An 18,035-nucleotide genomic window follows, 5' to 3' on the forward strand; every position below is an offset into this window, starting at 1 on the left:
TTCCAGTTAACTTAAACAGATTGGCTTGAATATGATGTCACTTTCCCCTTTCCAAACACTTCACCTCAGTTATGTCCTCACCTTATTTCTGGATCTATGACACATGTAGTTAATGTCATTCTGTAGAGAGAACTGAGCAAGGACAAAAAAGTTTAGATCAAAGTTTTCATTTGTTGTTTGTTTTAAGAATGATTATCCCAATTGTCATTATATTTGACAATTCTTGCCTTCATGTTTTTGTTCAATTTTCATTTTGCATTCTGTAAGTGTTATTCTCAGTATTAAAAATAATACAACAATCAAGAACATACATTTTAAAGAAGAAATAAACAGGTGTAACACCAAAACCTGCAATGATCTATGTATTTTCTTTTAAAAAATATAAAGGACAATGTCATACAATTTCTTTTGAAATGTCACTTTTTCAATTCACTAATTCTTTTTTTTTGTTTTGATTTTCGAGACAGGGTTTCTCTGTGTAGCTTTGTGCCTTTCTTGGAACTCATTCTGTATCCCAGGCTGTCCTCAAACTCACAGAGATCCACCTGCCTCTGCCTCCTGAGTGCTGGGATTAAAGGCATTCACTACCACTGGCCTGTTTAATTCAATAATTCTTAAGGTAAACATCAGAGAAATAAATTAGCCATATACTTTCTCATACCATTGATAAATACATGTTATTATAATATAGTACATTGATTACTTTATTTTGAATATGAGTCATATATTCCTTGCTGTTATGTTTTGTATTTTTGACTTAATGTTATTAATTATTGATATTTTTCTTTATCTTCACTTTCAGTGCATCCCAACCTCAGCTTTTGCTCCCTCTTCCCCTCCTCCTGGTTCCCCACCCCCTTCCCCTCTCATCAAGCACAGCATTTTACAATCTGTTTAGCATTCAAAGAACATTTTGTCTATTTATAAGAGCCTATGAGGCACTTGAAACTTGAAGAAAATAATTCGGTACCTCACATTTATCAGTCAGGATACAGGTACCTGTGGCATCTTGTTCCATATTAATGGATATTGCTGCATCAAATTGAAATGATCACTCTATAAGCACAAGACAACCCACTTAAACCATGTAATATACCTTAGTCCTTCTCTATGTTCCAGGTTGCTGGCCTTTGGAAGAACAGTGAATCTGATTTCAGTCTATCCTAGGGAACATTTGAAAGCATCAATTTTTTAAAATATTTTATTAATTTTGATAAAATAATGTAATTCTATCATCCCCACCTCCCTTTCTTTCTTCTAAGCTTTCCTACATCTTCTTGCTTGTTCTCTTTCAATTCCATGTACTCTGTTTTCATTGATTGCCATTATACTCATATATGTGTATGTATGCACAAATACATATATTCCTAAGTACAAAAATACTCCTGTTCAATCTACATAAATGTACACTCCATCTTTTGAAAAGGTATACATTTTGTTTGAAACAATACCTCCGGATAAATTCAAGACATCAGAATTTGCATAATATTCCCATTTAATACCAAGAATATATATTCATAATTTGTGACCAGTTAGATTGTCTCTGAGTTTTCAAATTGTGCTTAAAAAGATGATTTTACTAATGATCACATGGATGGGGAGAGGAAAGGCAGAAAGCAAGTGTAATGGAAAATAAGTTTCAGTTACATTTATGGCATTATTCACCAAACTCACATGAGAAAAAGATAAATACAGAAATGAATCACCCTCTGTCAACATATGGTTAGCTTCTATGATATTAGTGTTATTAGTAGAACATAAGGGCATCTGAAAATTAAATTCAGGACTTTTCTGCATTGAACATTGCCGTCCAGATGGAAATAAAAGAATGATTTACAAAACTAATTACTGTAAATATTCTGCCCTCAAAATTTTTCCTCTTAAAGACATATTCTAAATTTAATTTGTATCCTTCATATAATGAGGCTGATTTATCATCACAAATCAACATGTTCAAATTAATAGGGAATTCTTTCCCAGTCATTTCATGATTCTAGGACAAAAATCAGAATGCATGGTCACCAATGAATAAGAATACACTAAGAGTAGTTATAATCTTTAAATACTGTTTTCACCATAGTTCAAAAGGGAACCCAGCAGGGATGACCAATCCAAACTAGAGGGAACTCATAAAAGTTGGATCAATTGCTATGGAGCCTGCATGGGACTGGACTAGGCTCTCTTCATGGCAAGACAGTGGTAGAGCTTGATCTGCTTGGGGGTCCCCTGGCGGTAGGATCAGAATCTATCTCTGGTTCATGAGCTGACTTTGTGGAACCCACTACCTATGATGGGACACCTCTTGTAGCCTTGAAGCAGGGGAAAGGGCTTGGACTTGCCTCTAATGAATGTCTTTTCCCATGGGAGGAATTGCCTTCTTGTGGGTGGGAGTGGGGACTGGGTTGGAAGGAGGAGGTGGGGGGGAGGACAGGAGGAGGGAAGAGGGAGATCTTCGATTGGTATGTAAAATGAATGAAAAAATTTTCTTAATAAAAAAATGTAACCCAGCAAAATCATACCAAATGAGCTAATGATTATTAAACATTTTCAACCTTCACACACAGGGAAAGAGCTATTCACACAAGAGACATATTACCTTAAAATAGACTTATGCCACCAGACAGCACCATTGACAGAACCAGAGGCTGGATAATTCAGAGTCATAGGATAAAACCAAGCACAACTGGAGAAAAAAAGGACAATGTAATGATTTCTAATGGTATATACACATTGATTAGTTTATAATTGAAATTTTAAAGAAAAATTAAGTAAAAATACCACACATTTATGGAATTATAAAATTTGGCATTGAGAATAAATCCACATTTAAACCCTACAACCAACATAAATAGCACAAAGTGAATGAGAAAAAGCTATAAATTATATATTTTACCTTAAAATACATATACCATGGTAGAGTTGCTGGGGCAAAGAGTCCGAGCTCTCTTAAAATCAGAACTTAAAATAAAACCATGCACCAGGCTAGAAAGCAAATGGAAGGAAAATAGAAAAAAATTCTTAAAATATTTGATTGAAATCCTTAAAGAAATGTAGATCTGAATTGTTTTTCAAGTACTATTATTTTATTAAATTAATAGGAAATTATATGTACTGTACACTATTTGTAATTCTTAGTCTATTTCCTAAATTTGTATAAGTGTGCAAATATTTTAAGATACTACATAAATATAGTATTAAATAATAAAACATACTTGTACTTACCATATGCAAGAATCATAGTGTAAATTGTAAGCATTGCAAATGCTCTAAATTATAAATACTGCTCTAAATAATTCTCTTGCCTATGAGATGTGGTGGATTGAAAGATATATAATCTCCAAAATAAAACATAATGTTTTAAATTGTTGACTATAATGCTACACTTGGATAAACTGGCAATTTTTGTACAATTCCATTAGTATTCAGGAAATAATAAAAAATATTAAAATCTTAAATGAAAACAGCCCTTTCTTACATTCAACTGATCAGAGCTCGAACGAACAACACAGCTGCTGTAGAAGACGTGGCTTTCACAAGTCTTTAAGGACATTATTTGGAACAAGATTGCTAATGATAGTCTCTACTCTACTGGGGACAGGATCTGTAGCTCCTTCTGTGTATAAATGTCTCAGCTGTCCATTGTTGAGTCATTAGCATTCTTCTTGTCTCCTGAGTGTGCAACTAATCAGAGAGCTGTCAGGCCTTCCGATGATGTCTGTTCAATGGATATACCTGTTTTTTTTTTTTTTTTTTTCACAAATAAAGAAGAGAAATAATATCCTTCATAAATAATAGTTTAAAATCAGCTGGGATTTTCTCTAAATTCAAGCATCTTCCTATAATGTTCAGTAAAGACAAGGAATGCAGCAGCAGAAGTTGAGATAAAGGATGTTATAGTCAGATGTACGCCACTTGGAGGACTGTTAAAATGTTCTGCTAATAAAACAATTTAAGTTTGTTATTATTTCTCCAAAATTGTTGTAGTTATCCAGATTCTTCCTACCTATTTTCATCCTTATTTTGATATCAAAGAAGGCATTTTATCAACATACTCTAAAATCGTTAATTGAATCTTTAAGATGATACTTTTGAGAAGCATTCAACTATATAAGAGTTTCAGTGATTGGGAAATGCATTGTAATTTAATTATAATAAACTAACATTGTAGGTGATCAAAATCATACTTTACATTTTACATCCCTACTTACCAAATCACATGTAATTTTCCACTGTGTTTTACAGCTACACATATAATTGATAAATGACTCTTTAAAGCATGATAATGGTTTACACTGCAAGGAGACTTCCAAACACATCATAAATTACAATTTATACTACAATCAGAATCACACCTATTGAAAAATTGCAGCAAAATGAAAAACAATTAATACATGCTCAAAAGCATATTTCATTTTGAGCCTCTTTGAAAAATATGCCTAAAATTACTAATATTTTTGCTTTTAAAATGTCTAAAGAGTTCAGTGGTTGCTTCAGTTGTAAAAAAAAAAATTGCTATGCAACTTTGAGGAATTAATTTTAATTCCCAGAGCCCATGGCCAAAAAAAAAAAAAATAGCCAGACAAGGTAGCACCCATTTAAACTGCAAACCTGTGGAGTCAGAGACTAGTGGGTTAGAGAGGCTACTAGTAATCAAGTCTAGCGTACTTTGTAAGTTTCTTGCCTCTGTCTCAAAGAAATGTGGTGACTTGTGCTTCAGAAAAAGTGTCTAAGGTTGTCACATGGCATCAACAGGCATGTACATACATGTGAACAAGACATTCCCACTGTCTTTTCACTTTACCTTTGATGCTTATGATGAGAATAGTCTTGGGTTGGGGATGTAGCTCAGTGATAGAGTGCTTGCTGGCTTTAGTCCTCAGCTCCAGAAAAAGAAAAAAAAAAAAGACAGTAGTCTTATATGTGTGTTGAATTTTCCAGTATTACATTAGGTTGTCAAGCACAAATAGACTATTATATCTACCAAGTGGCTCATCTATATGATGAATGATTCCCTGGCAAACTCATAGGACAATAGCTGAGTATAGGCTGCAGCCATAGTCAATATTTTAGTTCTGAAGATACAGACTATCCATATAGATCAATAATAATTAAATTTGTATCAGAAATGAAACATTTGAGAACCTGGCTGCTTTACTGCTGAAGTCAACTAGACATATAATGAGCTGATGCTATATACATTCAAACTCTTCTGAAAACTGGAAAAGGAATAGGAAAAAAAAATCACTCCTAACTTGTACTACAGGGCTGTGGTGGTTATTTTTGGTTGTAAACTTGACTACATCTGGAGTTAACTAAAATTCAAAAATGGAGAGCACACCAGTGCTTCCAACAAGAACTTAAAAGATTCAAGCTGGGAAGTGATGTCACACACCTTTAATCCCAGCACTCAGGAGGCAGAGCCTGGCAGATCTCTGTGAGTTCAAGGCGAGCCTGTTCTACAGAGTGAGATCCAGCCAGGATAGACACCAAAACTACACAGAGAAACCCTGTGTCAAAACAAAAAAACAAACAAACAAAAAAGATGCAGGGGTGATAGTTCACATCATATCTTCCTTTAACTGTCCAATTTGGATGGTGCAGAAGACAAATGGATCACAGAGAATGACAGTTGACTATCAAAAACTCAGTCCGCTAGTGACTGATTACAGCTGTTATACCTGACTTAGTGTCCTTACTTGAGCAGATTACCATAACTTTTGGTACTTATGGTTTCTGTCCATAAGACCACCAGAAGCAATTTGCTTTTAGTTGGCAAGGCCAGTAGTATAGTTTTACAGTTTTATCTCAAATATATATTAACTCCCCAGCCTGTTTCATAGCTTGTTTGAAAGAAACTTGATCATCTGTCTCTTCTACAAAATATCACATTGATGCAATATACTAGTGACATTTGCTGATTGGACAAGTGAACAGGAGGTAGCAAACACTTATTAGTATTTTTATTTGTATTAATGAACTTATTAGTAACCCATATTTGTAGTGAGTAGCCATTCCAACCTTGATCTGGAAGTTACAACCCCCATTGAGGCATTGGTAACTGTCATGCCTACAAGGCAGGGCCAAGAGAGGACCCTGAAGACCTGAGATCTGAATGCTCTGTCTCTCTTAGTACCTGGACCCTGGACTCTGGAGGTAAACTGAGCAGAGTTCTCCAGAGAACACCGCTGGACTGTGCTGCGTCTTACCCAGACCCTGCAACCTACCTATCCCTTCATTTGTAAGTTACGCCACTACATAAATCTCCCTTTTAACTACATGGAGTGGCCTTAATAATTTCACCAATACATATTCACATCACAGGATGGGGAACAAATCCAAGCAAAATTCAAGGACCTTCTACCTCCATAAAATTATTAGAAGTTCAGTGATGTGGGGCACGAAAAGATATTTTTTTTTCCTAAGGGGAAGGATAAGTTATTGTACCTGGCCCTCCCCACTATCAAGAAAGAAATGAAAAATTTAGTTGATATATTTGGATCCTAGAGACAGCACATTCCTAATTTGGGTGTGTTACTCTGGCCTATTTTCCAAATGATTCAAAAAGCTGCTAGTTTTTTGTAGGCCTGGAATAGGAGGTTCTTCAAGAGGTCCACACTGGGATGCAAGCTACTCTACCACTCGGTCCATATTACCCAGCAGATCTGATAGTACTTGAGGTGTCAGTGGCAGATAGGGATGTTGTTTGGAAATTTTGGAAGGTCCTGATAGGTAAATCACAGAAGAAACCTTTGGGATTTCGGAGCAAGGATCCACATTCACCTGAAGACAACTATTCTCCCTTGGAAAGACAACTTTTGTCCTGATATTGGGTCTTAGCATAAACTGCATATTTTACAATGGGCCACCAAGTTACAATGTGACCTGAGCTACCTGTCATGATGTGGGTGTTATCTAATCCACCAAATAATAACAAACAACTTGCACAGCTGCAATCTATTATCTAATGGAACCACTTTATACTTGATTGGGGCAGAGCAGGTCCTGAAGACACAAGCAAGCTACATGAAGGAGTTGCCCAAATGTTTATGGTTTCTCTTCCTGTTACAATGCCATCTGATGCCAAATATGCACCTAAAGCTTCATGGAGTGTGCCCTATGACCATGAGACTAAATAAGAATACTAGGATCTAGTTTACTGATAGTTCCTGTAGTGGGTAGCCATTCCAGCTTGGATCTGGAAGTTCCAACCCCCATTGAGACTCTGGCAACTGTCACGCCTACGAGGCGGGGCCAGGGGAGGCGCCTGGAGACCTGTGAGCTGAATGGGCCAGCTCTCTCTCTGTGCACTCTCTGTGCCAGGACACTGAACGGTGGAGGTTGACTGAGCAGAGCTCCAGAGAACACCGCTGGATTGTAATACACCTTCCCCAGATTTTTTTTTTTTAAAGATTTATTTATTAAGTATTCAGTGTTCTGCTTGCATGTATCCCTTTAGGCCAGAAGAGGGAGCCAGATCTCATTACAGATGGTTGTGAGCCACCATGTGGTTGCTGGGAATTGAACTCAGGACCTCTGGAAGAACAGCCAGTGCTCTTAACCTCTGAGCCATCTCTCCAGCCCGGCCCAGATTTTTTTTTTTTTAAGATTTATTTATTATGAATACAGTATGTATGCCTGCATGCCAGAGTCTCAATGGGGATTGGAACTTCCAGATCCAAGCTGGAATGGCTACCCACTACAAGTTCCCTATATAGTGTAGGCACCACCCAGAAATATACTGCTGCAGGATTACAGCCCTTTCCTAGGACAACTCTGAACAACATGAGTGAATGGAAATCTTCAAAGTAGGCAGAACTTTGAAAACTACACATGGTGTGGTAGTTTGAAAGAAAATTGCCCCCAAGGAGAGCAGCAATATTAGGAGATGTGGCCTGGTTGGAGGAAGTGTGTCACTGTGGGGGCAGGTTTTGAGGTCTCTTTTGCTCATCTTCCCCCAGTGTGACTTTCAGTTGACTACCTGTTGCCTGCAAGATACAGCACTCTCAGCTATTCCTGAAGCACCACACCTGCCTGTATGATGTCATGGTCCCCTCCATGATAAGAATGCACTTAACCTCTGAATCTGTAAATGAGCCACCCCAATTAAATATTTTCTTTGTAAGAGTTGTCATGTTCATGGTATCTCTTAATATAAATAAAAACCTCAAGTAAGACAAAGTTGACATCAGGGACTAGTGTATTTCTGTGATAGGCCAGACCATGCATTTGTTTGAAGTAATATGGACTTTGGTACTTTGGGTTTAGAAAAGCAGAATGCCTCTGTTGGTTACGTGGCACTGCCCATTGCAGGATGGTGACATAATTAAGCACATAATCCTTACAGCCTCAGCACTGCTTAATGGGCCATAATAGTAGGAGTGTGGAAGACAGTGGTGCTAAGAGTTATTTGCAGGGGGACTCATTCAGGAGGTTTCAGAGGAGAAGAATTTTAGTATGTTGCCTAGAGATCATTCTTGTAATATGTTGGTGAAGAAAGTAGCTGCTTTATGACCTTGTCTGAAGTTTCTGCCTGAGACTAAAACAAAGGTTTTTGGATTCATTCCATTGGCAGAGAAATCTTTTTTTGTTTGTTTGTTTGTTTTTGTTTTGTTTTGGGGTTTTTGTTGTTGTTTTGTTTTTTCGAGATAGGGTTTCTCTATGTAGTTTTAGTTCCTGTCCTGGATCTCCTTCCCTAGATCAGACTGGCCTCAAACTCACAGAGATCTGCCAGGCTCTGACTCCGAAATGCTGGGATTAAAGGCCTGTGCTACCACCACCCTGCTGGCAGAGGAAATCTTAAAACAGCATAGTATAGACTCCATTGTGTGGCTTTTAGTGAATTCTAATGAGGATTTACAATGAAATGGAGCAAGTTGAGAAAAGTAAATTGCAAAATGTAAATTTCGAGGAGAAAATGAGCACCAGGAAGTGAAATAGAGTTAAATTCCATGTTCAAGGAGATAAACAGATTAAGAAAGGGAATAAAGGGAGTGTGACCTCAGGGAAGTATTCCACATAGCTAATTTTCCAGATTTTTATGAACTAAAGAAAAGCTTAGAGCCAGGTGTGGTGGGCACACCTTTAATCCCAGTGCTCAGAAGGTAGAGACTGGTGGATCTCTGAGTTTGAGTCCAGCCTGGTCTAAGGAGCAATTTCAAATACAGCCAAGGTATAGACAGTGAAGAGAACTAAAGAAAACGGAAAACTGGTGAAGATATAATAGAAAGATATAAGAGCTTGAGGCTAGCCTGGTCTATACAGCAACATTCAGGATAGCCAAGCTTAGGAAGTGAAAGACAGAAAGCTGGCAAAAAATTAAATCAATGAGGGGGCCATGTTCTAGCCATGGCAAGCAGCAGAACTTAGCATCTTGAGCCATCTGATTCTGTGTTTAGAGTTAAAAATAGAAGAAAGAAGTTATGGAATAAACCCAGGCATTAGACAGGGGTGTCCCTGAATGGAGGCCTAGTAGACAGACCATTACATGAAGCTTTTAATTTGAAACCTGGATTGCATTGGAGAACCCAAGATGTTAGAAATGCCAGAGTTGTGGGAAAAGTGCCCAGGAGAGCTGTTAACAGGGAGTAAAACCAGACCTAGAGAAAGAAATATGTTGCAGTCAACAAAGATGAATGGAATTGGAGATCTGAAGAGCATTTTGATACTAGACATGAAGATGCAGAATTTTGAGTTTTCCCAGCTGTGTTTTTTTTTTTTTCCTCTTGCTTTGGTCCAGTAATTCCTCATTGTGTTCCTTTTCCTTCATTTTGGAATGGAAATGTATATCCTTGCCATTATATATTGAAAGTATCACCTGCTTTTTATATTGTTGATGTTGCTTCATTTTTCCTTTTTTCTCTTTTTTTATTACTAAGAAATTTTCCATTCATTTTATATACCAACCACAGATTCCCCTCTCCTCCCTCCTCCTGCCCCCCAAGCCTTCCTCCCAACCCACTTTTCATTCCCACCTCCTCCAAGGCAAGGGCTTGCATGGGAAGTCAGAAGAACCTGGTACATTCAGTTGAGGCATATCCAAGCCTGTGTCAGACTGAGACAATTTTTCTTCAGCTGGATAATCAAGACAGTGCACATGCCCTAAGTCAGTGAGGCAACTGACAAAAGACCAAGACTACTGTACTGGATTAATGCTGAATTTGATCAGTGTATTGTGTACTGCTCAGTATGAACAAGTGAAGTAGTTAATTGTATACTGAAATTTAAGGAATCTACTATATCAAGTTGACACATTCTCTTTGACAATGTATTGGACTACACATGGTCTCTTTAAATGATCTTATGTGACATTCATAATGGATCACCTAATTGTTACTATAATACATTACTTAACTTATGAAAGCTATTGTGGTTGTCAACATGCCACACCTGGGAAAAACAGAAGCTCGAATGAATTACTGTCTCCATCAGATAAGCCTTAGAGCCTGTTCTTGATTGCTAATTGATATAGGAGGGAACAGCCCTAATGGGATGATTTCACAGAGTCTATTTGATAGTCAACAGAATTAATTTGGGAGTTAACTCACAACAAGAATAAAGGAGTTGGTCACAGAATCCTAGAGGGGTGGGGCACAGTCCAATGCGGTTCTTAGGAGAGCTCTGCCTTGCTCCACAGCATCAGTATCAAAGACCACAAGGTAGCCAAGAGAAGAGGTGCACATATGTGCTTCCCAGGTCTGAAGGTCCCCTGTCCAGGCCACACCCAAGGGGGCAAGTGCCTAGCAGCTACCTGCTGACTCAGAAAGAAAATACAGAAATCAGTACCAGAAAAAGTAGATGATGTTACATTTCCATTCCAAAATGAAGGAAAAGGAACACAATGAGGAATTACTGGACCAAATTGGGGAGAATTGTGAAAGCATTTGAATTTGAGCTAAAAAAAAAAAAGACCACATTGAGTGCTCAGAGCTTAATTTGGTGTGGGAACCAGGAAGATAATGCTGAGAGGAATTCAAGTAACTAAGAGCTGGCTTGTGAAGTTTTAGATTTAAGCATATAGTCTATAAGGGCCCTTCATCTGATATTGTGGATTTATCATTTTCTTGGTCAATGTTCTATTAGTATGACCATGGCAACTCTTATAAAGGAAAACATTTAATTGGGCCTGGCATACAAGTTCAAAGTTTAGTTCATTTTAAGCATGGTGGGTAGACATGGTGCCAGAGAGATAGATGAGAATTCTGTATCTGGATCCACAGGCAACAGGAGAGAGTGTGTGTGTGAATGTGAGCCACTGAGCATGGCTTAGGCTTCTGAAATGTCAAAGCCTATGTCCAGTGGAATTCTTCCACCAACAAAGCTATACCTCCTAATCTCTGAAAAGTAATACCACTTTGTGATGGCTAACCATTCAAATATATGAGACAATGGGGGGCAGGGAGAAATACCTATTCAAATCACTGCTTTCCACTCACTAGCACAAATAGGCTTGTAGCCATGTCATAATTAAAAAAAAATATCTGTCTGACTTCAAAAGTGCCCCTCCATAATATATCACAGTCTAAACACTATTGGAAAGTTCAAAGTTCAAAGTCTTTTTGGAGACACACTGTAATCTTTTAACCGTAATACTCTGCAAAATCAAAATAAAAAAGCAGATCACAACATTCCAACATACAGTTGTACAGGATGTACATTACCATTCCAAAAGGGAGGAAAGAGAGCAGAGTGATGAAATATTGAGCCAAAGCAAGACCTAAAACCAGCAGGGCGAACTCTAAATTTTGCATCTTCATGTCTAATATCAAATTGCTATTCAGATAACCAAGTCCTTTCAGCTGTGTTGACTACAACCCAACTCTCTCTCTTTGTTTGTTTCTGCTCCCTGTTAACAGGTCTTCTCAGCAGGTATCCCATGATTCTGGCATTCCCAACATCTTGGGGTCTCCAATGAAATCCAGACTTTGCTTTAACAGCTTCAAACAATAGCTTTTCTGTGCATCAAAGGAGGAATGCCCAGGCACACCTAGCCTCAGCAGCTTATTAGCCACAGAGGGAGATTCCACAACCCTTTTCTTGTATTCTTGCCTCTAAATCCAGAACCACACGGCCAAAACTGTGAAGTTTTTCTGCTTGCTGGGAATGGAACATGACCTGCTCATTCAAATACTTTTCACCAGCTGTCTGTTTTTTGGTGGTTTCCTTCACTGCATAATCTTGGCTGTCCTGGAACTCACTCTGTAGAGTTAGTTGACCTGGTGAGTTTACTCACCAGGCTGGCCTTGCACTCAGTGATCCACCTGCATCTGCTTCCCAAGTGCTGTGATTAAAGGTGAGACTGGGTTGCATTCAATTGATTTGTTTGCCAAGGAGGTACTGTGGAAATTCCCATGCAACCCAGGTTGTTGCTAAGACAAAGGGTTGCTCTCTACAAATTTAAAGTGGGATCCAATTGCCAAGGACAATACCCACACAACTCATTGAACATGAAGAAATCAATATATTGTTTACATGGAGCATTCACCAGTATGTTCTCATCTCTTTGGTGAAGGAAGGTACTTTGGTGCTCCTTTTCTCCTCAAACTTAACATTTTGTAGTTTTCCTTGCTGGGGATGCCCCTTTTCATCATATATCTGCAGAAGAGTCACCACCAATAACCACCTGATAGATTCAATATTAACCTGTTTTGAAATCTCCTCTCCCAATGTCATTAATCTGAAACTCCTCTTTAGCCTCAGTCAGACATTTTGGACAAGGATAAAAAAGCAGCCACATTCTTCTACAAAATATCACAATAATAAACTCAAGGTCACTTACTAATATTTTTCTCCTCTGAAACCACTTGATCAGGGCTGTCATAATCTACATTGATCTCAACACCATCATCTTTCTTGGTCCTAATAGTATGGCCCATTAAGGCCCATTTAAGGCATTGTTCAACTGCTTTCTTAATCAAAAATCAAAAATTCCACATTCCAACAGCAGTGTTTTGGTTAACAACAAGTCAGTTGTGGTCAATGCTCTATTGCTGTGAAGGACCGCATCAGCTCTTCAAACAGAAAGCAATTCATTGGATCAGTTTTACAAGTTCAGAAGTTTAGTCCATCATCAGCATGGCAGTAGCAAAGTGACATGCAGATAGACATGATGCTATAGAGGTAGCTGAGAGGTCTACATCTTGATTCATAGGTAGCAGGAGAGAGAGAGAGAGAGACAGAGAGACAGAGAGACAGAGAGAGAGACAAAAAGAAACAGAGAGAGAGAGAGACAGAGACAGAGACAGAGACAGAGAGAAATAGAGAGAGACAGACACAGAGACAGAAACACTAGAGTCAGGAGGCCTGGCTTGGTCTTCTAAAACCACAAAGCATAACCCCAGTAAAGTTCTTCCTCCAACAGGACCACACCTCCTAATCCCAGTCAAGGCTATGTAAATAACACTTGTACTTCACTGAGACAAGAAAGGATTGTTTGCAGGGGAGATTTTCCTCAGGGCCAGCACACAGAGGCTGTTGTGAAGGGTTGGGGGGAGCATCCACGACTTCATGTCAAGCTTACATGTAGATGTAACCAACATTCTTATTAAATAAGAAACACAGAACCAATGTAAAAGAGAAAGCCAAGAGGTCAGAGCTCAGAGCTAAAACCTTACCCTTGCTCCTGTGGTGCTCCTACCTCTCCGAAAGAGAGCTGCTTCCTGTGTATTTGTCTTTAATATAGTCTTTCTGTTCTGCCTTCTCATTGGTTGTAAACCCAAACACATGACTGCCTCGTCACTGCCTGTAAGTACAGCCCTCCAGGTCTTAAAGGCGTATGTCTCCAATGCTGGCTGTATCCCTGAACACACAGAGATCTATCTAGCTCTGTCTACCAAGCGCTGAAAATCTTGAGAGAATCTAAGATTTCAGGTATTGAGCTGAAAGATTTGGAGTTACACTACAGAACTTTATTTTGTTTATGTATAGATGTTTTTATGCCCTTGTTCTTCTTTTAAGGAATAAAAAAATGTTTTTTCTTTTATTGAAATGAGATGTTTTTCTTATACAATATATCCTCATTAAAGTTTCTCCTTCCTCCACCTGTTTTAGTTCCTCCCTACTGGCTCCACTGTCTTTCTGTATCTCGTTAGAAAAGAACAGGCTTCTAAGAGATAACAACCAAACACGGCAAACTAAAGTATACCAGGATGAAGCAAAAACTATCATACTAAAGTTGGACATGCCTAACCAATTGGAGGAACAGTGTCCCATGAGCAGGCACAAGAATCAGAGACCAACTCATTCTTACACTCAAGAGTCACATGAAAATACTAAGTTAAAAGATTCAAAATATATGCAGAGGACCTGGCACAGACCCATACACATCCTTCATCCTTGCTTGCTGCTTCTGTGAGTTCAAATGCACCTTGCTTAGTTGATTCAGGGGATCTTCTTATCCTGATGTCCACCATCTCTTATAATCTTTCTGCCTCCTATTCTGAGGAGTCCTGTGAGCTCTGAGGGGAAGGATTTGATGAAGCTCTCTAATTTAGTCTTTTTAGCTCCATATCATCTTTCTGTGGGTCTCTGCATTTGTTTCCACCTACTTCAGGAGGAAGCTTCTCTCATGATGACTGCACAAGGCCCTGACCTATGAGTGTAGAACTATATCATTATGAGTAATATATTGATACTTTTGTAAACTAGTATGTTTGGTTTTATTATAGGCCTCTGGGCTATCTAGTCTCTGGTTCATGGTTTTCCAAGCAGTATCAGACATCAGTTTCCTCTGATGGAGTGATACTTAAGTCAAATCAGATCTTGGTTTACTACAACCACAAGGTCTGTGCCACCATCACCCTAACATATTTTAAAGGCAACACATACTATAGATCATAGGTTTTGTGGCTGGATTAGCATTTAAATATTACCTTTGGTAGGCTGCAGAGTACCTTCCTGCACCAAAGAGACTAGAACATAGTGGTGAAAGCTCCATGTAAACAATACCTTGATTTCTCCATGTTCAATGAGTTATGTGAGTATCGTCCATGGCAATTGGATCCCACTGTAAATTTGCAGAGACCAACCTTTTGTCTTAGCAACACCTGGGTTGCATGGGAATTTCCATAGTACCTACTTGGCAAACAAATCAATTGAATGCAACCCAGCCTCACTAGTGGAAGCCTCTTTTGGTGACAAGAGATGGCCAGTTGGGACTGCATATCCTGCCTTATTAGTAGACCTCATTATAATAACCATTATATATTTTAGGACACACACATGCACACATGCATTCACACACACACACAGACACACAAATGCACACAGACACACATGTACATGCACACGCACACACACATGCACACACACACACACACACACACACACACACACACACAGATTTATTGAGACATTCTGGGTTCCAAATGCCTACATATAGTTTATCAAATTTAATTTACAAATATGGGTTATATCTCACTAATTTTTTTCATATTTTGTACATTTGATAGTTTAAAACATTATCAAAACAATAAGGAACTTGTATTCTCATTCATTTCAAGATACCCTTTTTTTCAAATAATTTTTTGACTGCATTTTTCACATCCTTGTTTCTGAAGCTATAAATAATTGGATTCAACATAGGAAAGACAACAGTGTAAAACAGAGCAACCACCTTATCTGTGTCTGGAGAATAGCTGGTGGTGGGACGCAAGTACATAAACAGGAGTGTTCCATAGAACAAGGTGACAGCTATGAGATGGGAAGCACAGGTGGAGAAGGTTTTGCTCCTGCCTCCTGAGGACTTGATGTTCAAAACAGTGATGAGGATGCAGAAGTAAGAGATAAGGATGACCATGAAGGTGCTCATCTGGATTGTGCCACATAAGGCAAAGAGCAGAAGCTCATTAATATGGGTATCTGCACATGATAAAGCAAGCAGTGGAGGGATGTCACAGAAAAAGTGGTTGACAATATTGGAGCCACAGTACGGAAGCATAAATGTGAGGGACACATGCACCAGTGAGGTCATACTTCCACTAAAATATGCCAGTATCACAAGGCTGAAACAGACCCTTCGAGACACCAGAGTAGAATAAAGCAGTGGGTTACAAATGGCTGCATAGCGGTCATATGCCATTGCAGCCAGGATAAGACACTCGGCATCTGCAAAGCATGCAAAGAAAAACATCTGTACAGCACATCCATAGAAAGAGATGCTCTTCCTGGAAGCTAAGAAATTTACCAGCATTTTTGAAGCAATGGCTGTAGAATAGCTTATATCTAAAAAAGACAAATTGCTAAGAAAGTGATACATGGGGGTTTGAAGACTTAAGTCAATATTAACTAGGATTATTAGGCCCATGTTTCCAACCACAGTCAATGTATACACTATGAGAAACACCAAGAACAACATGATTCTGAATGGCAGATAATCTGTGAACCCAATAAATAGGAACTCTGTTGGCCTGGTATAGTTTGTGTGCTGCATCTTTGTGGGCTTCTTGCTTTTCTCATTGGCAGTTGATGACATCCAGCAATCGGAAGTTACCTGGGTGATGAGTGATCCAAGATCTTTGTTTTCTCTTCTAAGAAGAAATAAAAAACAAAACATGTCTATGTGTCTTTCTACTCTCATGGCCTTTTCATTACCAACTCATTACATTCTTATGCATTTTGCAATAGATGAGAGGATAATTAGACTAATGAGAGAATAAACAGATGCATGTTATTTGAAAGCAAACGGAGGACTACATAAGCAGAAACAAGAGAGCAATGGAAGAGACTGATGGATAAGAGCAAAGCACAGTGATGTATTATCAAAGTGTCATAATCAGGCCTCTTAGTTTGTGTGTTAACTTAAAATTAATTATACTAAGTTATATTTAATTTTATTACATTAGTTTTATCATTACTTGTTTTAAATGGGAACTAAGAAGTTATTTTTGATTTCTGAAGATATCACTTAGAAGGTGGTGTTTCTTGAGGCAGTGACCCTCCTAAAGGTTTGCATTTTTTTTCACTTTAATGTGAGATTTTTGGGGTCATTTTTGAGATTGGAAAAATAATAAATGTTTCAAAATTTTTTAGAGACTCAGCTGTAATGTTAGGGCCCAAAATCTACACACTTGTAGATTGCCAAGTGAAGAAAATTGTGGGAATGTTATTGGTATATTATCATTTAAATTTTAATAATCACGGAAATTCTGTGATCAAGAAGTAGAAAACTAAATAAAAAATTATAGAATGTAACAAGTATGCACAAGTTGCCAGATGTGAATCTTGGCTTTGCCACTTAATGTTTGTGTGACCTAAGTAACATCACTTAATCACTTTGTGATGTAGGAAAGTATGATTTGGTGGTTGTAGAAGACATTATATGAATATCTTACAAATAAAACCTCACAGAATTTAAAAATAAAATGGTGTTTTATTTCTAGTTTTCTTGTCTCAGTATCTTGAAATATCAAAGGCAATTCTTAAATTAGTTTTGTTCCGGTTTTATGGACCTCTTTTGTTTTCTGATGATTTATAATTCACTAGGATTTAAATGATAAAGAGGTAAATATAGACCCAATAGCATACAAAGTATCTCCATGGAATACTTCTTAGAAAAATAAATAAAGCATACAGGAAGGGCACATTTGCCTTTCCCTGGATACAGAAGTTACAAATACTCTTTCAAGGACAAGACGCAGAAATTTGCAGAAGAGAAAAATCTAAATTAAAAAAAAAAATATTTAGGTTTGTTTACCATTATTTTAACTAATGGTAAAAGTAGATTATAAAGAATTAAGAAACTCTGGGTCTATGAAAAACAACTAAGGAAATTCTCTGCTATAGTTGCCCATAGATTATACCACTTAAGAAATCAGCAGTAGCTGATCAAATCAAGATTTGACTTGAAAACTGGTCTATTGGTAGACATATGTGAATCCAGATACTGGAGAGGCTGAGTCAGGAAAAGGAAGCCATGCAGTATTTTGCATTGTGAAAACAGGCTCATCAAATATGTCTGCTTATTTGCCTTGCAGTTGGTACAGCTAATGTAAAAATGCTGAGCTTGTGGCAGAATAATAAATAATTGTCTACAAACTTAG

The 18,035-nt window shown here is 38.0% G+C and overlaps 1 protein-coding gene across 1 annotated transcript; it reads right to left on the reverse strand.

Annotated features, from left to right (window-relative positions):
* Positions 1-15,486: 15,486 nt before the first annotated feature.
* On the reverse strand, positions 15,487-16,426 carry LOC114687436 (olfactory receptor 5AS1-like). The gene has a single exon (XM_028862091.1). It carries the CDS (start codon positions 16,424-16,426, stop codon positions 15,488-15,490), a length of 939 nt encoding a protein of 312 aa, XP_028717924.1. The 3' UTR covers position 15,487.
* Positions 16,427-18,035: the final 1,609 nt, after the last annotated feature.

This window comes from Peromyscus leucopus, chromosome 4, assembly GCF_004664715.2.
Source record: "Peromyscus leucopus breed LL Stock chromosome 4, UCI_PerLeu_2.1, whole genome shotgun sequence".
NCBI lineage: Eukaryota > Metazoa > Chordata > Mammalia > Rodentia > Cricetidae > Peromyscus > Peromyscus leucopus.

Excerpts from the sequence above, each read along its gene's own strand:
- LOC114687436 (XM_028862091.1), bottom strand. The coding sequence starts at position 16,426 with ATGCAGCACACAAACTATACCAGGCCAACAGAGTTCCTATTTATTGGG.